At 42.9% G+C, this 25,788-nt stretch overlaps 1 protein-coding gene and 1 long non-coding RNA gene across 3 annotated transcripts in view; one reads left to right on the top strand and one right to left on the bottom strand.

The window, feature by feature from the left end:
* Window positions 1–25,301, top strand: part of pcdh7b (protocadherin 7b) — a 112,590-nt gene extending 87,289 nt beyond the window's left edge. The window contains exons 3-4 of one of the 2 annotated variants that reach the window (XM_067579603.1): window positions 19,222–19,240; window positions 20,575–20,715. In XM_067579603.1, coding sequence (XP_067435704.1) covers window positions 19,222–19,238 — 17 coding nt within the window. In that variant the 3' untranslated portion in view covers window positions 19,239–19,240; window positions 20,575–20,715. Of the gene's footprint in view, window positions 1–19,221; window positions 19,241–20,574 lie in introns of both variants that reach the window. The other variant, XM_067579602.1, reaches the window with a different exon arrangement.
* Window positions 19,278–20,633, bottom strand: LOC137174369 (uncharacterized). The gene is made up of 3 exons (XR_010925354.1): window positions 20,544–20,633; window positions 20,343–20,404; window positions 19,278–20,193 (listed from the first exon to the last, which is right to left on the bottom strand). It is a non-coding gene; the product is annotated as an uncharacterized lncRNA (long non-coding RNA).
* Window positions 25,302–25,788: the final 487 nt, after the last annotated feature.

Genomic DNA, 25,788 nt, shown 5'->3' with positions numbered 1-25,788 from the left:
AAGCTTTGTTTAAGGCAATTTGAAGGATGACACAATATGCTCTATATAATGCACTGTGGGAAATAAAGAAACAGATAAATAAACTAGTACTGTATGTACTGTACAACCAGCATGCATCCTTAACTTGTGCATTTTGGCTCTGGGGAGCTTACTTGCAAGACATGCTTTACCCCCCACCCTTTCTTTTTTTACCCTGGACAAGGCGTTTCATATGACACACTATAGCATATTTATTTATCCTATGCAGCAACACAGTAACTCCCAAAAAATATAGGACAAACACAATCCAAGAATAGATGGCGTTTCATAGCCTAAGCTTATTCCTTTGATTCTCGCTGAGGCTCCCTCACTACTAAATCCAATGAAAATGTGATTTATTTCTTCCTCTTCCCCTTTTTCTAATTTATTTCACGAGCATCATAGCGGACAACTTGTCTCAGAGCTTGGTCAGCTTTAAGCAAGGTACAGGGAATGAAAATCAAGTTGCGTAGAGTATTTAGTGACGAGTGGGGAGGGGGATAAATAGTTTGGACACACCAGTGACTGCACCTCCTTGCCCAGAAATGGTCAGGCTGACCCGCAGAAACAAACCGAGGAGTCATTATCTCCTGAGACCAGAGTCGGCTTTTTTCCCCCCTCCTTCGACTGTGTCGGATTCACATCAATTTAATACGCTCCCGCCGGCACTCAAATAGCATCTCTGTTTCTTCTGGACAGATTTGAAGACTAATCCCATACTTTGGGCCTAATACAATTAAATGGTATTGAACCGATGCGTCGTTCCATACATCAGTTCCCTTCCAGTGAGTGATAGAACCCACTGTTTTGCTGCAGGCCTAGGAAAGACATATGAGCTGGGGTGAAAAGGTTATGATTGTGGCTCGGGGTAGGTCCAAGAAATGAATCTTGCGGTGCCCAAATGTAAGAAACCAAAAACCATTATACAGAATGTATACAGTATATTACATTCATCTGCCGGTAACAATCTTATATTTTCATGTCTGCTCTTGTAATTTGAACAGGACTGATGTTGCAGAGTCATCTGATGAAAACGTATAAAACTCCAAGTGTCTCATAAAGCGAAAAATAAATGAGCAGCATGCTGCAGCTTGAGAACAGAGATCCAGCAGTGTTTTGTCTTGTATAGCTGGGTTTAAAAGGCAAATCCCACAGTATGTTTATGGGCCTATATACTTGAATCAAGCATTGTCAGTGACTTAGCAGGCAGGAATACTAAGTTCAAGAGAGAGACAGGCAGAACTAGAGTGCTGAGGAAAGGCTTTTTGATTGATAAACAAGCTACAAGGTGAGGTATTGTACAAGAAACAACTGATTTTGTGTTAATTTGTCACTCTAGGAACTTTCCTGTCTAGACAATAGAAAATAAATGTCAAAATGAGTGAAGAGAAATGCCTTGCAGCATGATTTATAGCTGATAATATGAGCTCCACTTATCAAGAGGGGAAAAAGTACAGTTTTGTTTTTTAAGGTTGCGCAGGTAGCTCTCAGGTGACAGTTTATTCTTCTTTGTTCTTCGGACACTCGTAGTTGGAATGATGTGGCCTTGTGTTGAAAGATTTGTACTAAAGCAGCTATTCATGGTTTAGCATTTGCAGTTGTTTGAAAGATTTAAAATATGGCTTTGAGAAACGCAAAAACGGTCTAAGTCTGTTTTCAAGGTCTGGCCACAGGTCCAGCAGGTGATTTTCAGCCGTTGGTAACGCCGCGCACAGACCCTCCATCATTTTGTGCCTGCTGTCAGTGAGAGGCTGCACACTGTGCCCTGACAAGACAGAGAACATTCATAAAGTTCCTGCAACGTCTCAGCAACCTTGACAGAACGCGGTGTGTGTGTGTGTGTGTTTTTTTTTTTTTCCTCTAAACTTATCTCCAGAGGCAGGAGTTGAGGGGAGTTCTGCTGTTCACAAGTAGCCTAAGAGCACCTGCCACATTCACGGCGCAAAGACGTCAATAAATCTGGCCACTAATGTACCGCAGAATCTTTTTCTCTCACTCTCTCTCTCTCTTCCTCCGCTTCTAATATTAATGAATGCCAGCTGAATGCTGCCATGGGCAAAGATAGAAACATGTTCTTTCCACTATGCTAACGTGAGCAAGGTTATAGCTGCTTCCTTATTCTGAGTGGAATTGGAAAATAGTTCACTTGGCTAGCAAAGGTTTATTGCAGAGCTATGGGTAAGTATTAGCCGAATGATAGGCAGGAATTAATGAATATCCTTTCAGGATGGTTATTATTGAAAGCTGAGCCAGTGAACTACCCAGCACCCAGGAAAGTAATTCTCTGAGCTGAATGATTAAAAGCTGTAATGAAGAGAAATTGGTTAAATAATAATGAGTTAAACCAGTGTAAAAATATACGTTTTTCACCACTTCCAACCCGTTATGAGAGGAGCGAAATGGGTTTACGGCACATGAAACCTTGAGGTTATTTTTAGAGGCCTCCCTTTCCCTTGCAACTCAGCAGTTGTAGCAATGAAAGAAACTCTCGATTCTGTATTCTTCCCCCAAAAGAAATTGTGATAATGAGGCTTCACCAGCGACCATGTGCCCATTAATATTTGATGCATCTGAACACACACACACACACACACTCACAGAGCCACAAGCAGCCTCTTAAAAATACTATACACAACATATACAATCTAGGAAAATCTCAAAGCTGTCACATATAGATGTTGTGTAGATCCTGCGTGTGTGTGTGTTGCTCAATCTTCTTAACGCTTCTTGTTGCTCATTTCCCGCCACTCCAGCTGTCTTTAAGAGGCGACGTCAAATCATCAGGGAGTGTGTGTGTGCGTGCGCGTGTGTCTTGATATACTTGGCCTATATCCTGTTGTGATAGTCACATGGCTTCTCTGAGACAGCAGTCATTTGTTACTGTCCTTTTAATCATGCTAATGCAACCTCTCTCTCTCTCTCTGCTCACAGAAAGCCGACCAAACTCACACACGCATCGGCGTGAACACACACTCGACATGTGCACAGACATTAAAGAAAAAATAGAGAAAGAATGGGATGCCCAGAGTCCCCTAAGGCATATGAATATCTTGAGTAGAGAATTCTATAACTCTGTATCTTTGCATGCCTGTGGGCACACTTAACACACACTCGTACACGTATTCACACAAATGGACGCACACGTTCACGCACGCAAACACGGGAGGAACAGACGACGAAGACGCTACGGTATTGAATCAAATTAAGTGGTAATTTTGTAGCACCAGAGCGCTGCCGCTGTCTTTTCCTTACTACCGTTTTCTCGAGTGCTGCACTGTATTAGTATTCTACTCAGACGCTACTCCGCTTTCTTCTCCTTCTCCCCTGCACTCCCATAGCCTCTCTCTCTCCTCCTGGGAGTTGAGCCCAGTGCATGTTAAGTGATAGGGCTTCAGAGTCTTACCGGCAGGGGTGTGGGTGCCACATAGCGCGCTGTGTAGGAGCCGTGTATCTGGGGGAAGAGAGGGAGAAGGGGGGCCCCTTTTAGTAAATCCACCCACCCGTGTAAAAATGATCAATCTCATGAATTTGCCAATAGGGAGTCATTGGCCGATCAGCAGAGACATAGGCAGATAATGAGAGAAATAGGGGGCGGGATTGGAAGGTAAAAAGAGAGAGGAAGGGGAGGGGTGTGGGGGGGGGGGAAGAGTGATTACAGGGACAACAGGGAAGGAAATATTCAAAGGTATTGAAGGGAGAGAGGAAAAAAAAATGGAGAAAGATTGAGCAAGCGTGAGAGAACGGATTAGTGAAGACAAAAGAGCAGGTGAGTCTTGATAGACAGAGTTGCCATGAAAGAGAGAATGTGAACATCAATGTCTGCGCAGATAGGAAAGAGAGGAGAAGGGGAGGGAGGGAGGGAGGGATGGAGGGAGGGATGGATGGCGAGAGAGAAGAGAGAAATGGGCCATGTTTTTTTCCCTTTCACGCTTTGTGTCCCCCGTCTGAAAGCCAGCAGCCCGTTTTGGCGGCAGTGGAGCAAGGTACATGTTTGGGGTTCTTTTTGTCAAGCGTGAGCAGGTCCCGGTGAGGTAGTGACAAGAGAGAGAGAGAGAGAGAGAGAAGGGGGGGGGGGGGGGGTTAAGGGGACTGAAAAAATGCCTGTCCTAAATTCAAGGCCTGGTACAGCCTAAGGGTGATTCCTACACTACCAGGCGGTGTGGTATGTAAATGTCATAGGATTCAACAGAGCGAGAGGCTGTCTTTCTCTGTTCGTTTGACAGGACATGACAGGGCAGGGGGTGCATCTCTCGCTTGTGTTGGTGTCAACACGAACACATTGGGTTTGACATCCATGAGTAGGGCTGCACTTAGATGCAACTCGGGGAAAAACCGGAAAAGTAACACAAGATACATTCCCAAGAATTGTATCAAATGTAATTGATATAATACTCTGCGTGTGGGCAGCTCTGTTCACATGTTTTGTGCACTTTTACCCCTAGATTCCAATCTTAATGCTATAATATACAATTATATTTTAGATGGAGTGCTTCTAACTTTGTGCAACAGTGCATAGAGGCCCAACACGATGATTTTGTGCACCAAATGAGGTCAATAAAGAAATGGGTTTTCTGGTTTAGGGTGGAATAACTTCACTGGCCCGCACAGAGCCGTGACCTCAACCCCATCTAAAACCTTTAGGATGAGCTGGAACGCCGACATGCGAGCCAGGTGGTGTTGTCCAGCATCAGTGCTTAACCCCCGCTAATGTTCTTGTGGTTAAAAGGGAGCAAAATCCCTGCAGCCAGGTTCCAAAATCATGTGGAAAGCCTTTCAGAGGCGAGCGGAGGCTGTTATAGCAGCATATTAACGCCTATGAGATGCTCAGCAGTCACATAAGAGTGTAAAGCTTGGTTGTCCACAAATGTCACAAATTCAGATGTCCATATACTTTTGCGCATTAATTTAGAGTTTGACTTCTACTGTTTGGTTAAGTTCATCTTCTCTGTATTCTCAACAGGTGCACACATCAGCAACACAAACAGGAGCTCTTTTTAAAATCCACCGCACATGTCCACTAACAATTCAGTGAATAAAGCTGACATTATTCAGCTGGAATCTGAATAAACGTGCATGCAGCGTGTGTGACCTTAAAGAGGGGAGGTTTGGAGAATCGCAGCATAAGGAGAAGAAAGTGAATAATTCTTTAAAGTGTAGCCTGAGGCACATTAGCATGTGCGCTAGCTATGGCGGCGCGTGGCTTTTTTTTTCTTTTTCTTTTTTTTTTTTTTTTCTCTACAGCACTTTTAGCACACCCCGTTTGTCAGAGGGAGGCATCATCCTTTATCGGCACATTTCATGTTTCCCAGAGGACTCTGTGAAGCGGGTGATATTATTGAGGAGCGCTGAGTCTTATTAAATTCCCAAGCATATTACCAGTCTCTCTCTCTTTCTCTCTCTCTTTCTCGTACACACTCGCATCTCTCTCTCTCTCTCTCTCTCTACCACTCACTGATTATGTTTCTCTCTCTCTTAATTTGGTCGCACACTCCACTGTAGCTCAACGAGCCGCCCCCCCCTCACTCCATTCCTCTCTCAAGAGGAAACAAAGGAAGTAAATACATATTATTACTTTTTTTCTTTTTTTTTTCTCAAATGACGCTCATCAGGTACTAACACAGCCTGCCCTTCCGTAGCCCTAGACGCTCATATGACTCACTCACTCACTGTATATGCCAGAGTCTCATCTGTTCTCTCTCTATTCTTGGTGATTTCTTTTCATCAAAGGACAGAGACAATGCTAATCTTTCAACCAGTGAACTGGATAGAAAGCAAATTCTCTGTCAGCTATGCTAGGATTAAGTTAGGAGTCATCAAAAGGATTTTTAGCCTTTTTTTTTTTTTCTCACACTGGCTTCTCCGCATAGAAAGTGATAAATCCACTACTATTAGTTTAATATCATTTCACAATGACTACAACTTCTTTCTTGAAAGCTTTCTTCGTGATAAGAGTTTTAATGGCGCCAAAAAAATGAGTTGCAAGCCTGTTTCTAGGCTCCACACATGACAATAGAATGTGCTAGTATGTACAGTAATGGTAATAATGAGGGTGAAGTGAGCGTACATCTTCACTGCCCCTCGAGGGAGCTGAAACTTCCAGGTTCTCCGTTTCCTCATGTACTCTTTGCTCATAGTCTAAGAGAATGAGTGCGACTTTGCACCCGGCGTATTTATCAAACACGGCTTTTGCCGTTTTTTATGATGCTGACACGGGTGGTGATGCCTCTGTCTTCCTTGCTGCAAGGAAAGCCTATTTACATATGACCTTGCATGTGGCAATTGGTGGAACAGGGATTCGCAGAGTTTTATTTTGCTGGAATGATGTGCTTTTAGCTTGGATGTGACAGCAGAATATGAATATGAAAATATGAAAAGAGCAGTTGAGTCAGCGCGGGTCGTGATATTCATGAGGATTAGACATAATGTGTTTACTAGTTTGGGCGCCGACTTTACTGCATATTATGTTGATGGACTGAACGGTATGTGTGGGCTGTTTAAATGTACATATGTGTCTCGTTTTACATATATCGCACATATTGTTCTTCATATGTATAAATGATAACCTGTCAGTAGATACCAGGATGATTTCAAGATCTTTCCCTGTCAATATTGTGAAAATAATAATTCTGCCTCCACTGGGGCACAGTTCATGTTTCCATGTGGTTTTGTGTACTACACAGGAGAGACAGTAAACAGCGATGTCGGTGTATGTGTGCGGCCACGCATGTGAGTCAGTGCTGAAGGTGTGCATCTGGGGGATAGCACGCATAAAGTAGTCGAGGCCCTTGAGGAATACCACTGTCTATGAACCATGGCACAATATCCTGTCTGTATCACTCATACATAAGCCATGCTGCATTCATTCAGAGAGAAAGCTAGATACATAGGCTTTAAGAACTTCATCCCCGTTGTATGTGAGATTGTGTGTGTGCTGTCAAAAAGTGCTTGATGCTGTGAAAATTGGATGCGGAAAATATCCTGTCTGCGCTGCATTTTTAATGGGGGACCACGCAGATGCAGGAATTATCATCCAAGCACTCCCTCCAGCCCTCAGTACCACGTCATGCGCGGCGCCCAAACATCTTTGCACCTCCAGGCTGAACTCAGTCGTCGTCTGGATCTGCTTTGGAGTCTTCCAGTCATTCGTGGAAAAGTTCTATTTGTCTCTTAAAACGCTGTCTCTGAGCAGTGACAACTGATATGAAGCATCGCACAATACACAAACATTCCATCACGGGGGTGAGACTATCGGTGTCTGGTGTATATTTTTCTGTTCTCTTGTAGGAAAATGAGTCTGGCCTTTGGGGCTTTATTGCCCTAATCTGCAGTCCAGCCCGCACTTCTCCCAGCGGTGATTGATATTTAGAGACATCGGTGGGACAAAAACAGTTTGAGTTCTGACGCTCATGAAAGACCCATCAGCTCCATCGTCGATCAATGTGAATAAATATTTCCCACAACCCAGAAGCATTAGAATCAAGGACGGGAAAAAAAAAGGCAGACAGAGGAAAAAGGAAAAATCAATTGGTCGAGAGCTTTGCTAAAAAGGGGGTGGGGAGCTGGTGGATGGGTAGAGGGGGTAGAAAGGGGGGAAAAAAATAGGCCTGTCAAGCTGGGTGAATAATGAAGCATGTTTTCTGTGCTTCAAAGGCAAAGGAGAAAAGGCAAAGTGAAGTTATGCTACATACTTGGTGTCATAATGTCAAATTAATTTGAGTATCATATGAGCCAGAAATAAGGTACAGTGTGGAGAAGTGAATATGGGGGCTTGTGAACTCTTTAAGTATTAATTTACAATCTTCAAGTGTCTCTTTAAGGTGTAATCGGTATTTGTACAAAATATCAGTAGGGGTTCTCAAGTATTGCTGATCAATGCCAGTATACTCCCCTGTTACAGTTTGGTTGCTGAGAATTAAAGCTTCTGTATAGGCAGGCTAAGCCGGCTCTGTGTATGTGCTGGAGCTTCACCCCAGCTCCAGCCCTTAGCTTAATTCCCCTTGAAGTAGCTACACTACGCTATGCGCCATGATTGTTCTCCAGAACACGAGTAAACACCACTGCAGCATTTGAAAGGACTGTCTTAGACTCTATCAATGATGCAGATATTTGGACTTGAATTTTAACCCACTTATTTTACCCCCAAACTGGTAAACAACCTATCTTATGATGTTAGCCAAATGTGCGGAATAGCTATGTTTATTAGTGATGCAACATAACATACATATTAGCTCATATATGCTAACATTTAGCATATATCCAATTGTCTCCTTGCGCCTTGTTTTTCTAGCTGCGCGTCAGTTTCTTAAAGGATGAAACAGGCCTACATAGATGAAACTGAGGCATGCTGTCTTAATATTTGACTGCTAGCTTGGATGTTGTGCTACTACTTTACATGAGACTCTGTGGAGACACCGAGTAGTTACATTAATCTAGCCTCTACTTGACAGGTTGTACGCTTTTAAGTTTTAAAATCCTGAAGAATTTGCTCAAAAACAAAACAATCCAAATCTTTGTGGCTGAGTAGACACATTTTCCAGTGTTGTTGTAGTTTCCTACACCTTCCACTAGATGCTAATAAAGAGTCCTGTTATACTGATTCCACCTTTAAGCTAACCGAAACTGAGTGACCTCATGTTCTGTCGAAGTAGAAATAATAATTAAAGTCTACATTAGACTGTAAATAGTGCACAAATGTATTAAAGGCTTAATGTAATCAGGCACTCACAGAAGATGCTGACAAACTTGCTGTGATTTTAATCATTAAGTATGACTGTGTACTGCATTTAGCTTAAAACTGACTTCATCTCTAAGACAGTGATGCCACTCATGTCTTATACCCAACAATTTTCAACAAAACATAAAGAGAAGCTGAGTGTTTATATTCCTTAGCTGCTGCTTACCTGTCTAAACCTCACCCACCCATGATATGAATCTCTTTCACCTTGTCTATCTCTCTCACTCACTCCTCTCGTTATTTTGATAGGGGATCTATTTGGTTTAAATTGACTCATTTTGTCAGTGGGAATCGGAGCAGGGAAACTGAAAGAGGGAAAAACGGGCAAGGCTGCTGCTGCTTTGATCCCTCTGACAGGCAGCGTGAAAAGTGCATTTCATAAAGGATGTTTGCCTGTGATGAGCCCGCCAGAGTGACAAATTGGGCCCCTGGTGCTTTAAATAATACACTGTGTATGTCTCCAGCCATGACGCTGTAGTTCTATATTGCTAAAGTGGCCTGTTAAGAGGGGTATGTGTCGTGGCTTGAAAGAAGGGCATGGTTAGTGACATAAATCCAGAGCAGGTTTCACTTCCAATAATCTCCCTTTCTTGTTCATCCGTGTGATACATGCGAATATTTAAAAGGGAAACTTGCTTTCAAGTGTCCACTCGCATTCAAGTCTAGATTTGGAGCTTCAGGGATAGGAAGCGACTTTTGAGTGATGACTGAAAAGAGCCTTGTTGTCTGCCTGTGGCGTTTGTTGCTGGAAACACAACCGTGCACTGATGAATGTTTAAGATGTGTTGATGTGTTGATGTGGTGTGCCACTGTCGCTGACAACCCCTTAGCTGGTGAAGCGAAGCGAGGAGGAGATGGTGAAAATGTTCAGATGAGCGTTTTTTTTTGCTTCCTCACACTGCATAATTTGACCCAGCATGCAAAACCTCTTAGTGATAAGGAGAAGAGGTGGGTTATGTGCACATAGTAGCTTCGTATAGGATGTTACGAATCAAAAAGTATGAATAAGATTACAAAGAAAAACAATGTGCAGACCGTACACCGTACAGATCTCTCGAATGACAGGTGTCACCGGGGTCTTATTCATCAGAAACCCTTTGTAAGCCTCTTGGTTTTATAAATGCTCAGCTGCAGATGGTCCAACACCAGGCTTGCGTCTCCTCCTCTCTCTCTCTCTCATGGATGCATCCCAAAATGGAGGAATCATCAGAGAAAATCTGGAGTCGGCATGACCCGCCGTTGAGTCTCAAGTCAAAGATACAGAGTGAATAGGGAAGGTGACAGCACACTGCCTCTCTGCAGCAAATCCAATATACTGCTCCAGGAGGGAACAAACTGTGGCCTATCTGCGAGATAGTCTATAATCCAGGACACCTTGGCGTTATCAGGCTGTATCGCTCTGAGCTTCTGCCTGAGCAAGAGTGGCTGGATAGTGTTTAAGGCACTCCAGAAATCAAAGATCACGATTTTCACCGAGCGCAAGCCTCTCCTAGTGAGAACAAGCCAGATATATGATGACATTTTGCCATCCTACACTATATCTGGACATGTTTTGGGCAATATGACTAGTATGCAAATGAGTATGATCAAGACAGCTCCATCAGACGCCTGCCATAGTGTAGGATGAGGCCGTCATGCTGTCACTGAAGTCTTTGCTTTCATTCTTGAACACTCAAACACTGTGGGAGGTTTTACACAGCACAGGCACCCTGGCCAGACTCAAGGATACATTAAAGAGGTGCTGGAGAACCTGTTTGCTGACTGGCACATCCTTTTAGCACTTTCATCAGCACTGCACTGTGCAGAGCCATTGATGCAGTTGGTTTTCAACCCTCCCAGTAGGTGTCCTTCTGTCCTTAAGGGAAAATTCTCTTAAAACTGTCTGATTACGTGTTTGGTTATTACGCTGTAAAGATGTGTCTGGGAGTGTTGCCACATCCCAATATCTTACCAATTAAGCCTGTAACTCACACAGAGAGGGGCAGATAGGAATGATGACTGAGACTGCAAACATAAGACTCAAATGGCAGACAGATTTTTTTTTTTTTTTCAGTTTTATTGTAGCTGAAGAGAGCACCGGTGCTACGGCAACAGGTGTCCACAATGTTGAATCCACTGTTAACATTCAGGCTCACAACTTTTAATCCCCTATTGTAGAGGAGAATTAGAATTAGTCATTATTTTTTACATGTATAATGTTCACAGCTACCACAAAATGAAACTTAATGCAAAGACTTTGCACACAAACTAGCATTCCTCCATCTAAATCAACCTGTCGGCTGTTTCTCTCAGGGTTTTTGATGTACAACACAAGACTCCATCATGTTTTTTTTTTGAACCTTTTGAAACACACAATTTGCCTCCTCAGCTCCGAAGTGGAGCTCACTGTTCCTGTTTATGAGCGTGTATGCTGAAAAACTGAAAGCCTGTCCCTTGAGGTCAGCATAATTACCCCCACCACATTTCCACCACTAGCTTTCCATTAAGGTCGTGACTCACCATGCCCAGCTCGCTCCGGCCTGTGTGCTAGCAGCTGAGAGCTAATTGCCACAGGATGACAAGCATGGTAGATAGTGGGTGTTATTTGGCTGACTCACAAGCTAACTAGTTAGCTCTCCACTGCTGACTACTTATCACAAGTGGAACCTTGGTTTTAGATATTAGGTGCTGATTGAACACGTTCTATATTTGGGCAGCCTTTTATTTTATTAATTTTCATTTTACTGTGCTGCTAACATAAAATAAGTAGTTGGTTGGTTCAATTCACTGCATGCATACAACATAATTTGCGGTATGTAGGTCATACATAGTTTTTCTTGTAAGAAGGACACATAATCAAATTCTAATGCAAATTTGCTGCTACTGCTATGCTGTTACTTTGCCAAGTGGTACAATACTTCATAGTTAAAGCTTCACATTTCCACCGCTGCTTAGAGGTGAACACGTGCGGAACATCACCGTTCATTTGAGCCATCAGATTACAAAAACAAACTCACCAAGGCCGCAGTTGTTGTCATATTTTCTTTTATTACTCAAGTCATCTTCGCAACCGTACCACCGCGGACCTACAGCGTAGCCATACAATCCCATGCTTTAGATGTTTGCTATAGTATGATCGGTAAAAAGCACAAATCACAGACTTTTTTCTCTCTTTTTTTTTTATTTTAGGGAGTATTTAATTGAAATTGTATTTTGACAAATAACCATTTAATGGTGTAAAACAGGCTATTGTGTGAGCGCGCCTGGGAGTGTGCGATAAGAGTAACAGTGGAGGAGAAGCAATGACACTTCTTTTTCTAAAGACTGGAGAGAGAGAGAGAGAGAGAGAGAGAGAGAGAGAGAGAGAGAGAGCAGATGATGTGTATGTGTGTGAGAAAGAGAGAATTTAGAGGAATAGTACACAATAAAAAAAAAACACATTAAAAAAAAAAAAAAAAACTGATTTAACCCCTCGCTCACACACTCACAGTAGCTCAGTAAGCCCTACCATTTTCTACACACCCACCACCCCTTCATCTGTATTCTGTGTTTGTCTTATCAAATAATACTGTGTGCTTGTCTTCTTGTCTGTGGCTGGGAATGCCGAGCATCTACACACAAGCTTCACACACACACACACACACACACACACACGCTGCATGGTTAATGTGGGCTTGCTACGGCGCAAAAAAAAAAAAAAAAAAAAAGCGGTGGTGTCTGTGTGCGGTGTGAAAACGAGCTGAGACTGCCATATTGTTTTATCGGTCGCTAGCAGTGTTGCATGTGTGCACCATAGCAGAGCAGCTAATGCTAATCCTTACGGGGCTTCCAGAGTATTCTGTATAAGCTCAGAGTGCCATGCTGAAGAAAAGAGCACATAAACAGAAGGGGGGGTGGGGGTGGGGGTGGGGGAGGGGACGGTGACACAGTACTTTATTTTATACTGTAATTGGGTATTTCTTCAAGCATAACAGAATTACATATAGTAAGATGTGAGTTGTAGCTTGCAAAGGTGATTATAAGTGTTACGCTTTATGGATAATATGAATGCCTGATGAGAAAATCCCCCTTTTTTTTAAAGATTTTGTGGATTTCAGAGCATAGTTAGGAAGTATATTTGAGTTAGGTGTTGTTTTTTTGTAGTCTTGTGTGGCAGCAAGCCAGCGCCGTCCTTCTTATTAGCAGAATGGATGAGTCACTGTGCTTCTCTCCTCTCCACATCACGCTGTTGTTGTTCCACTTATAGAGGAGGTTAAGGGTCAGAAGTGCTCTGAGGACACGGCCCGTGGTGTCTGCATTTATGTGATTACACGTGAGTCGAGAGGCGGAGGAGGGAAAACACGCTTCCGGTTAACGGCGGCGAACCACCCGCTCGTACGAGAGGCTTCATCCGCCGGCGCTGTGTGCACACGCGTGCCAGATGAACGAGGGAGCGTGACACGCGGGGGACACTTTATTTATGGGGGTCTTCGGCTTGAGTGCTGACTGTTGAAACGGGCAGAGAGAGAGAGGTAGAGACGCACAGAGAGAGAGAGAGAGAGGATGTGTGTGCAGAGGGGAGGGAGAGTGCAAGCCACATTTGATAATTGGCTCAGAGATCGTCACCAGAATGAAATTATGCTAGTTAATCTCTCCTCAATTAATTACCTCAGGAGCAGGCCGCAGTACATTCATTATTCCAGAAAGAGTATTGACCCTGCTGAAAGAGAAAAGCCGCCATATCATACCCATGATGCCTACCTGCATTTGTTATTGTAAACGCCGGTTAGCGTATAGGCAGCAGCTAAAGGAGGGGGGAAAAAATGAGAGGGAAGTGATGTCATCATTTAACCTAGAAAATTTCTCCTATAAGTAGTGGACGGCCTCGTGTGTGTGTGTGTGTGTTTTTTTTTTTGTGTGATGCTGAGTCTTTGTTCCACACAGAGGTTGGGCATCTCGAGGAGCGAGGCAAAAGGAGGTGACAGCTCATTACAAAACTCGATCAGGGCTCTGTATCTTTTCCCTCCCTTCTCTCCCTCCCTCACTCACTCTCCCTCTCCTTTCCATTTTTCTTTGCGCCCGTCCTGCACCTCTCAAGGCATGGCGGGGTTAGTGGAGGGGAAGGGGGGGGGGGGGGGGTTCCAGATTATTCCCTTAGTTGCCCTTGCCAGGCAGTAAATACTTCAAGAAGCTCAGAAGGCGGCAGAGAATAGATCACCTGCTGCCACTTTCAACAGCGTTCCTCCAGCTGGCCTATAAGCAGCACTGCTAAAGCGGGAAAAAAAAGGTTACTGCTACGTGGGAGAGATGTTACTCGTGCAAACAAGCACATGTGGGTCAAGTAGGGGCCTTCTTAACAGAGTGAGGATTGTGTAAACGCATTAGGGATGAACAGATATTTTTTTATGCATTAAGACATTATGTGATTAAGACAGAAAATGTGTTATTTTCTGCTCCCTTAGTCAAATTGGCCTCCTACTTACATGATCTGAACTGGACTAATAGGGGTTATATTTTTGAGGTTTGGATTCAACTTACTGCTGCACTGAAAGAAAAAAAAAAAAAAATCTCCACTGCTGACGTTAATGCCATCAATTAATGCCGTTGCTAGCGGTGCACGCCATGACTTGCGCTTTCAAAAAGGTCATTGCTCCCCAAGACTCCCCCCCCCCTTTTGTTCTCATTTTCCCCCCCCCTTGCACCACTGCGTATCTTTCTCTCCTCCGTCCCCCCCCTCCTTAATTGTCTGGCAAACATCTCAGCGAGAGAAAGACAAATATCGCTTTTTCCTGTGGATATTGTTCTGTCTGAACTCGCCGTCACGGCATTAATAATTTAGCACCTATTCTTTTTTTTTCTCTCTCTCTCTCTCCGCTCCTTTCTCTCAGGAACACTTCCTCCCTCACCTTATTTTCTCCTCTCGGCCGTTCTCCCCTCCTTTCTTCTTTTTCCTCTCTCGGTTTCCTTCCCTCACCGCTTCCTTTCGTTCCCCACAGCCACGTCTTGTTGCTTGTGTGTGCGTGTGTGTGTGTGTGTATATTCAGCATCTCTGAGTGTCTGTCTGCCTGTCTGTCTTTGATGCTGAGGACCTCTCAGCTGCGAGGCGATGCCACAGGGGTCTTGAGAAGCGAGACAGCCAAACACAGGGAGACTCACTCTTACACCATAATTAGTCGGCAAGTTTCACCTAATTAAATGGGACCCTATTAGAGGCGAGAACGAGTAGAAAGAAGAGAAACAAGAAAGACGACTGCAGAGCAACCACGGAGAGGACGCTAGCTCTCTTTGGTGTTATTTTTTTTGGGGGGGGGGTTTGATTTTCCTATCTCAATCTCTTTCTGTCGCTATCTCCTCGTATCACTTTTCATTCGTCCCCCTTCTTTCTCCTCTCCTATTTTCTCATGAAGGGCTCAAACATTTCCAACAGCTGGTTTTTCAGGATAAATATTTCATTTTTTCTCCCCCCCCCCCCCCCCCACCTCTCCTCAGCCTCTAGGAGTAATCTGTATGACACCCCAGCAATGTACACTTTCATCTTCACGCTGATTGCTCCGCCGTGCAAAATAGATCTGTCCGTACAAGCGGGCCTTTGATGAGGGGTGCGAGGCAATCACGAGCCCCATTTCCGAGATTCACTGTTCTCACACAGACGCCCCCTTGCGTCTTTTTACCCAGCCCTAAAAAAAATAAATAAATAAAAAGAATCAAGAAGAAGATGCTCCATTGTGCCTTCAAATTGGAACCATGTGGATGGGTGTAAATGACATTTGGGGGGGGTTTAAGTGTTTTTTTTTTTAGCCTCCTTAATGTGGGGAATGTGATGGAGGCCTATTTGATTGAATTAGTAAAGAGGTGAGAGGTGCCTGGCATCTGCCTGGACACAGGACTTCATTGTTAGAGCGATAATATAAAACCTTAAACAGTCTAAATCCAGGTCCTTGAATTGATAAGTTAATATGTGCATCCATGAGACCACATGGTGTGACCTGGGAGCACATGTTGTAATGATTTATTTACAGTACAGTACGTCTTCTGTTGTCCCCTATCATCGCCGTTTCTCCTCCAGTGTTTGTCGCCCGTCCTTTCTTCCTCTCTCTCCTCGTCTTTGCTCACGTCCTCGATTCTTCCTCCTCTCCTCCTGTCTTCCTTACTCTCCTCTCCTCTCTCCACTGCTCTCTTTGGCAGTGTGTTTGGCCTATGACGGCCCAGAGGCAGCCATGCTGTCTTCTCCACTCAATCTGCCGTTTCCCTTCTCCCAGGCCCTGACCCTGCTATACTCAGCACACACACTCTCTCTGTCTCTCTCCTTTTATTCTCTGCCTGTCTATCCCCCCCCCACCACCCCCCCTCTCTACATCATTCCTGTCTTCATCCCCGTCCCTCATGCCCTCCTCCTCCCTCTCTGCTCTGACCCCTATCCGCTGTCCAGCCGACTGCAATGTCTGTCAAAGACACAGCGTAGAGACACACGCAGGCACATCACCTCTGTTTTGTTTCCTCTTCCCTCTCAGTCTTTTTTTTTTTTTCTTCTTCTTCTTCTTCATCTCCCCTCCCTCCCGCTCCCCTCCATCCCTTCTTCCCAGTGCCTCAGCTGGGTTGAATCTGCTGGCCGGAAAAGAGAGGGCAATAGGTCGCGGAGCTACAGTCTGGGTAGCAGGGGTTCATAGCGGAAGCCAAAAGACAGAGAAGGGAAGGAGAGGAAGAAGTGACGGTGCGAGGGAGAACACAGTTGAAAAGTGAAAGGGTCGGCGACGTAGATAAAACGCGGACTGGCAAGTGGACTTACTGACATGCACCACGGTGTAAACACAATGCACTCTTTCACAAACAAACACACTAAACCGAATTGCCCAGAAATGCCCACGCAACAGACATTTAGTGTGCATATGCCCAGAAGCAATGACAGTCTAACCCTCCTTTTTTTTTTTCTTTTTCCCTACACTGCAACATCTTAGTGACTGCTAAAGAAGCCGCATCAAATCGCTACTGTAACCCAGCAGTGGAGGTTCTTTTGAAATATCCCACAGTGTAAGCTAGTCAGCTGATAGGGTGGCTGACTAAAGCCAGCTAAGAAAAGCCACAGCTCAACCAGCGCAGCCACTGGCCCACTTTCAGCCTGCTTTTCTTGCAAGTTGAAAGCCTGTGTACAAATGAAGAAAAACCGCCACTATAGACTCATTAATGCGCATGCACAAAAAAAAAAAAAAAATGTAGCAGGCTAAAATCACCAAATGCGCACAGTATGAGGCAGAAATATCTGCGAGCATTGATACACAGTGGTGTGTCAGCGGGTAATCATCACTTCAGCAGCGCACGACTTTTGTCCATATGGAATTACATCTCAGAGAAAAGCTGCTGCTCTTCTGTTCTGCCCGTCGCCCTTCTAACTCATCTGCCAATCACTCCCTGATCCACTACCACCGCCCCCCCCCCCTCCCTCACTCCTCCGGAAGCCTCTTTTGAGTAAATGTAGAAGAGGGCCAATGGCTTTTGCGTTGCAGGCCATTATGAGCAGACCAGCCCCAGCTTGGCTGAAAGCTGTTCTCTCCCAGTGACGGAGATAGCCAGCGCAGCCTGTGGCACCCAGACTGTACCACTGTTTCTGGCTCTGTATACCAAATAACAAGGCCGGTGCCCCGGGGATGCAACCTGGGATGGAGTGCCTCCTTGCTCAGCTCTCAGTGTTGGTAGCAAGGCTTTTTAACACAGCAGAGTGACCCACTTGTATTGTGTTATATTGTGGTTGTTAGTGTGGGCTGGCGGGATGTTTGTGAATATGTAACAAAAGCCTGCTACTGCACTGTGTGTGTGCTCTCAGGGCTTTTCTTTGAAGATATTTTCTACGTCCTGATTTCTGAATTGGGTCTTGAAAGGGCCTATGGATATGTATGGAAGCGATGTTGCGTGTCTTCTCTGTGGAAATACTTTTGAAAATTACAATTAATTCTTTTTCAGCTTTGTATTGTAATGCTTTTGCTTTCATTCCTGTGACTTTACATTGTTAGATTTAATAATAAAATGATAAAATAAGACAGTGAGGGTCTACATGGTAGTGGGAGGAGTGATGTTTTTCACTATTCTTGCTTTGAAAAAAAAAAATGTTGATGATGAGTTGACGTTAAAATCAATTAAGCATCACCCACAGCTGTTTCCTAGCCAGTGGGTTCAAGAGCTGGTCCAGGGTGAAGTTGGTACTTTATTTGTCCAGTGGCAAAGGACAGATGTATTTAAGTGGTTTTAAAGTACTCATATTGATGGCCCAACCTCAGGGGGAGGTGACACTTATGAGAAGAGACAGAGAGGGGAAAAAAAACAAAAAAAAAACAGCGTTTTTGCTTTGATATAGCAACCCAGTTCATTAGCTCAGTGGGAAATGTCTTCTCATTTTTAGCAAGCCAGCAGAGCCAATGGACCATGGCTAGCAAATAATCATCCTCCCTTTCAGTCCGTACAACACACAGAGCGCTGGCTAACTACCTCAGCAGCCCATCGTGTAGGGCGGCGGAGATGAGATGCTGAAAGTTGGCTGCTTACCCATGAGAGCTGGAGGAAGCAAGAGGTCCTCCCTGCTGATTTTTTTTTTTTTTTTTACTAGTTTGTCTGAATGTGACTGGGGTGAAGAGACAATTGGATGAGAATTCAGGGAGCAGGGCGCCGCAGCCTCAAGAGAGCCGCTGTGCATTGTGGGTAGCCTGACGGCTCAATTGTAGGTGTAAATGAGCAAGACAATCAGTACCTGGTATCCGCTTGTCTCTTTGATGACTGTGTTCACGAAGCTGAGACAGAGAAAAGGAGAGGGGGAGGCAGACAAAGACGTCTTCTCTTGCAACGCCATGATCCACAAGCCACACTTATCATTTTCATCACATCAGCCGGCATGTTAACTCTTTGCGACTGCCATTACCTCTCTCAATTTTGTTTTTCTTGCCTTTCTTCTTCATTTATTTAGCTATTTACATTTCATTAAACAGAAGCACTCAGTTGTTTGGACTGGTTAATGACAAAATGTTATTTGATTTTTTTTCTATCGAGTGGCAGTCGCTCCCCGAGGCTCGGGCTATACATTGAGTGGCAATAATTAGCTGATGCTTTACAAAAAGGTAATTTGTGACACGAAAAACGTATTCCGATAGGTGTTTAGTAGGATCTCTAGAAGCATAGGAATGGCACTCTTGAAGTCATACAGAATGTTTTCCTGAAAGGCACTCATAGTGAAACAAGCGATCCCTTTGTTGATTGAAAAAAGTCAATTCAGTAGGACTACGAAGGCCTCTCATTCTGTTCTTCCTATCTCCTCCTTTCTTTGCTGTCCTTGTCCTCTGCTGCATTGTGTCTCCAAGTCATGTGTCTGCTCTGCATAACACTCTCTTGATGCTGTTGTCGACATGTTCTTTTAGTTACCGTCTCAGTGTTGCTCAAGGTCTCTCATACAGTATACAAATATACTTTTTTATTGCATAAGTGAAAAAAAACACAAAGAGTGATTTCTGTTCTATTTTTTTCTTTTACAGGAGAAAAAGAGCATTAAAAGTAAGCCATGGTCCAAACTATTTTTTTTTCCTCTCTCTCTATTTTATTTTTTTATTTTTTTATTTTTACAATGGGCAAAGGCATGCTTGGCTTGGTTTGCACTCACCCTCGCTTTTGCTTGATTTTGGTTTCTCCATACTTCGCATCAGGTCATGAATAAATTACATCTAACATAGCATCTCTATAACACTGGCACTCCTATTAACTCGGGCACTGTGTAATGTCTAAGCCTTGGGTCAGGGCTGTGGAGTAGACTCCTTCCTTCCTTCCTCCCCTCTTCACAGTTGTTGTCTTATATTGAGCTCATTACTCAGCTTTGGTTGGCTGTATTTGGGATAATTATCTTTCACGTATCGCGCTGGAACAAACTCTTGCAGTGTCTGACAGTAGTCACTGACAGTAGGAGTGTCTGTCAGACCTGTTGTCCTGGTCTAGCATCGTAAGCACATAATTTGCTTTCCACAATAATACAGTAGACGTAGTTAATCTGAGGCCAGCGCTCAGCTAGGTAATTGGTTAAGACCCCTATTAGTGGATTTAAGAGGATATCAGGGCGCTTGAGCCACGCAAAGCTATTAAGCTACTTAGATCAGAATGTGATTGCTGTCTGTCAATCACCAGATAAGAAAACAGGGTGTTGTTGGACTCCAATCTCACAAACATACTCGCCCCCACACACATTACAGACGAGCAGAGAGCGAGCCTAATCATACATGTGAAATTTTTTTTTTAGATCAGTGCAAACTGAAAAACACATACTGACCCTCTTCCCTTCTCTGTCCCCCTCCCCCCCCCCCTTTCCCCCTCTCAGCACAAACACGTTTTGAAGCATGACATTGTTTCAACTCTGATTCACGCCACTGTTTTTTAGTTTGAGGCTTTTGTCGTAGCCGGTGGAGTCTTCCTTTTCATTGTTGTTTTCTGTTACCGTTTCTGTCATGTGGTTATGGGTTCTGCATGAAAAAAAAAAAAAAAAAAAAAAAAATGCAATTTTTATTCGTACAAGCTTAAGTCTATTCACGAGTTGAAAACATTCAGAACATACATATCTGTGATAATAGGTGCCTGGTAACCATTGTGACCAGTTTTTATTGATTTTTACCTTCTTCATCAACACTTAGATGCGATGATGTCTTCTTTAGGGAAAAATACAGATTCACGCATCTAATGGAGGAATTCATAATAAGGAAATCTTATTTGACACATACCACAACAAACACTTAGTGTTAGAATATTTATTGAGTCAAAAATGTTAGATTATCATTTAATATCCAATTTTAGTGAAGCAAACAATATCACTCACTTTTGTTTTTTCTCTTCTCTGCTTCCTCTAGACTCCCGGCCCTTGCCTGACGTAGCCATGACTGGCAAGTGCACCCGGGAATGTGACGAGTACGGCCACTCGGACTCCTGCTGGATGCCTGTGCGCACGTCGCCAGAGCGACGGCCATCCAAGTCAACCACCACCCCCCAACAACCAAAGCTTTCCACTTTCATGAGCGGCAACGGCAGCGGCAGCAGCAGCGCCGAGCAGCCCGGCAGCCAAGAGACCCTCGCCATGGCCGCCATGGCCAACGGAGACCCCACCGCCACTCACATGATGGGCGACCGCAATCGCAACCTGCTCAACAAGAAGATGGCCTCTTCCTCCTCCTCCTATGAGGCTTTCGGCTCGCCTTCCTACGGCTCGCCTGGAGGTGGGGAGGAGACACTGGGCCACCCCACTGAGGAGATCCCTCTGGCACCTACTGGGGAGTACAAGCCCACATCCTGTGGTACTCTGACGCGACGGGAGGTGTACCTGTGAGCTGGGAGTGTTAGACACACCTGCTGTGCCACAACACATGGCATTAAAATACAACACTAAGCATAGCTGCTTACCCACCACCGTTAAAGCTCTAGAAGCTCTTAGCCACCCTTGTTCTGCACAAGGTAGGACTAAACTCTCTCCAAAGACTTTTACGACAGCTCCATAATGAAAAATCTAAGTGGATATATAAACATAGTACCATTTTTTTTAAAGTGCTAATTCCGGCGATGACCTGGAAGAAAGGAGGAGGAGGAAAAACTATTGAGAGCATTGATGGGACTTGAGATGAGGCTGTTTTACTGGCGAGTTGGGCTCTTGTGACATAATCTGCTGCCTGACAGTCAATCTGTACAATAATCAACTCATTTTACATATACAATACATGCATGCATTACCCCCCTTGTCCCCCATGAAGACCCCATTTCCTTGAAGATGACACTGTACAAAAGAGACCATTTTCTTTTTCTGTTTGTGTTTTTTTCTAGAAACAAAGCTGTACGTGTGGACTATTTTGACTTTAACGTGTGTCTGGTAATGCTTTTTTTTTTTTTTATTATTATTGTTTTAGAACAGTGCAAGACTCCAGCCACGATGTTCTGTGGCTGCAACAATATATTGGACATAATGGTCTCGATCGTACCCGAGCTGTCCGTGGATTCTGTCATCTTGACTGTTTGTGACGAAAGTTGCTCATTAGCAGACCAAAACTTGATTCAAATCTTATAACGGGAAAGACTAAGCTTTAAATATTCTGCCCACAAAACAAGACCTGTTTCAGTCAGTCTCCTGAAAACGGAGATTCCTGGACGGAAACGGGAGCCAATGGGATTTGCTGCAACGACACATTGGTTCGGACTACAACACCACTGGTATACTCTTAACAAACATACTGTATGATGACTGATTCTAACTTACCAGTGTGGACACTCTTCACGGATGAAAAGTCACTCATTGTACATAAACATTGGACCACAGTAACAACGCGTACTGCTCTCATTCCCTTTTGTCTCGCTACCCTCCTCAGTCTCTCGTTCTTTGTCTTTGATCGGCCCCTCCCCCTTTACACCTCTCCTTAACGAGATGCAAGAACTTAGAGCCATGACCTATCATCATCGCATTGGCTGTAAAGCATGTGTGTACATGGTAGTGCATATTCAGTGATCACCTCAGCGGGATGCTGCTGTTTATATCAAAGTTGTAATACTTACCCTGTTTTTCCTCTCATAAACTCGTCACACGAACATGCAAACACAACGAAGCGGAGAAACATATTCATTTAACAAAAGGCCAGTGGCGCTGAGTGGTATCCTGGGTAAGCACAGTTTGTGGCATGCCAAGATTAAAATTATCAAGGTGCAATTGAAATTGTATGAGTGTATGGGCCAGATATGCAGTATATAGTATGTGTGTATAGGCCATACTTAGTGTATAGATGTACACCAATAATAGGCTTAGGAGGGCGTAAACATGGCCAAGCTGGTTACTTAAACAGCTGCAAGAACAACTTTTTACTGTTATTCCTTTTATTTTTCTGTGTGTGTGTGTGTGTGTGTGTGTGTGTGTGTGTGTGATAGACCGAGCAATAAATATCATAACGTACACGTGACCAACAAGCATCAACTTCTTTTTCATTTCTTCTCAAGCCTTCAAGGTGACATTAACCCACACGCGGCCGTCCTAGAGTCCTTTTAGCACTAGCGGATGTTGCTTTCCATACAGTACATGGCGATGGCATCTTTGAGCACGAATGTAAGAATCAGCTCAATGGAGAACAATCAAAAAGCAACATCTGAACGAACAGTAACCGGGGGGAGTTTTTTCGGGAAATTACAGGCTGAGGAGAAAAAAAAACAAAAAACGGTGTTATTAAAGTGAAACCAAAGCTTCGTGAACAGGATGAAGCATTGCCCCGTCAGTTAGAAAAGTAGCTTTTCTGGGAGAACTTTGCTTTAAGTCCACATTACGCGAAGAATCTTTTTTTTTTTGTTTTGTTTTTTTGAAGTGAAGGATTGAGATTGAACGATAAGAATGTGATGTCTCGACAAAACATCCGTTACATCCTCAAGAGCTGACGCCTAATGACCACAAACACACAGACACATGACAATGTTGAGATGTTGTGCCTCCCTGTCTACAGTGATTTTTTTCTTTTTTTTCTCAGCTACAGAGGTGCAAAATCTCATGACTGTAATAAAGCAAAAGAAAATTAGATGCAATGGAACTTTTTTGTATGTTAGCAAAACCCCTTTGGTTTGACCGGAGCTGCTTTTTCTGCATTCCGGCAATCTATAGTCTGTAAGTACTACTCGTTGTTCGAAAGAAAGTGCTCCTATACTTATCAACTGTATACATAAATATTTACTTTTTACTGCACGTTTAATGGGAACTTACTTCAATTAATGAGAAGGAAGAAGAAAAAAACTGTAAAACAAAATGTACAAAAAAATGTTATCCCTGTAAACATGGAAATCCACCTTGTTGCTTGCTTTTGTTATACCTAAAGAAACATTAGCCATGTAGTACAACTTAGTACATCAGTTAAGACCATACCATTGATCTTTATTTTTTTTTTTGTGTGTGTGTTTCATACTTGATCAAAGTGTCTCTTATATCACCACGAAACCCAAATCTTTCTATCTTACGTTTCATATACATCGACTTTATATCACGAGATTTTTATCTTCATCTTGTATTTTACTTTTTAATCCCATACACTGATTTGTTATACGACGGAAATGATCATGACAATGTAATCTATGTTTTTACTTTTTTTTTTTTTTTTTTTTCTTTATCTGGTGCCACTTTGTATATCTAGAGTGCTTCTGAAAAAAAGAAAACATAAAAAAACAACAAAAAAAAAAACAACAACAAAACTAGAGTGAATGCAAATATGCAATTGTGCCTTTTTATACCAATTGGTATGATTAAATGTTGGTTTGGAATGGTGCATAAACAATTACGTTGACATGCTTACAAAAGTAGATGGGGTGGCATTTAAGAACGGAATGAAATACATTTGCATATCTTAGATGAAATCCCATGATGTCAAAGGCTTCTTGGAGGACGACCAGTCAAATGTCAGTGAGCCTATCGGTCTAATACTCAAATGGCTATCGTTCACTGGGTTTAATTAACTTGTTGAAATATCCATTCCTAGTGTAGTGCATTACAGAATGAGTACAGGTACATTCAAAAAGTTGCTTGTTGGTAGTAATAATAATGATATAATGGATTTTTTTGTCGTGTTCCGCTCATGTACATGTATGACATCAGAGGTCAAGTAACCTTCTTTGTGCATGAAACAAGCTCTAGGACTGAATATAGAAGCATAGAAAGATAGAGGAAGAGAGGGGGGAATAAAAAAATACAAAAAAAAAAAAAAAAAAAAAAAAGCTTGGAGACATTTGACTGCTCAGAGTTGAGGGAGCCTAGAGATAAAAATGCTAATGTGACGGTTTACTAGGAGGAGTGGAAGTAGGGGGAGAAAAAAAAAGCTGCAAGGGAGAGTAGCTGACAGAACACACACCTCAGGGTGTGAGCAACACAACACTCATACACACAGATTTACAGTATATGCATATCAGTAGACGATGAAACCCCATCCTACAAATAAGTGTGGTACAATATTTGCTATGATATTGCAAGGTGATGCTTTGAATTTCTAGATCAGATGAAAATGAAGACTTTGTAGAGTAAACCTCAGAAAAAGTGAAGACATGAAAGGAGAGGGAAAAAAAAAAAAAAACGCCATACATTGGCAACAACACTGAAAACAGTGTATACTAGATCATTTCTGAGCACCGATAGACTCAGTAAATCATTTTTTTCCTGACTTCTACAGACGTTATGTTGGATTTTTTCTCAACATTTGACAGAAAAACATAAAGTTTGTAACAACCTGCCATGAAAAGTGTATGTATCTTGTTGCTGCCCGAGGTGTGTGTTCAGTCTGTGCTCTCCTCTATTCGTATAGCATTCACAGTGTGTAATGAGATTTGTAACATTAACCATTACTATTTGTCCTGCGACTTGGATGTTGATATAGAAATTGAGGAACAAATTTATCATCGTTTAATATGAGTCACTATGCACGCAGCTTAGCTGAACATGGCAAAGTGTATTGAACGCAAGTCCACTTCTATTTATGAGATATTTTACATAATTTAATTTGCTTTTGTACAGTTTTGTGTAAATAAATTGCTTGTCATTTTTGTGTCTGCAAAAATTAAAATATAACATGGTAAAACAAAACTGTCTCCCTCACTGCGTTTGGTTTCACTGAGTCTATATGTACTGTATGTTTGTGAGTGATTTATGTATTTATTTAATTGACCAAAACTCCACCTTAACACAAAAACAACTCTGTTATTTGCTTTTTAAAAGTTACATTGGTGATTTTCATGAATCCTGAACTGGGTAACTTTAACTGGACAGTTCCAATAACCTAAATAAATAGAGATATATTACATTGTACACATGCAAACATTGTATTCAAGCTTATATGCAGCATTTATTTCAGTATATTAACCAAACAGTGTATTAATACGGTAGTAGTCTTATTCCAAAATGAAATATCCAAGTAAACCAATCACATTTTTTCTAGTTTATCCATAAAATCATTATTTAAAGCTGCAAGTAATGTTTTTTTGGTGTGTGTGCTGTTGTTGTATTGTCACTCTGGAGCAGTTTAACAAGGTTAAAACAGAAGATAAGACATATTATCAAATTATAAGGTAGT

Source organism: Thunnus thynnus, chromosome 22, assembly GCF_963924715.1.
Source record: "Thunnus thynnus chromosome 22, fThuThy2.1, whole genome shotgun sequence".
NCBI lineage: Eukaryota > Metazoa > Chordata > Actinopteri > Scombriformes > Scombridae > Thunnus > Thunnus thynnus.
The sequence above is the reverse complement of the archived record's forward strand: the minus strand, read 5'-3'. Positions and strand labels throughout refer to the sequence as shown.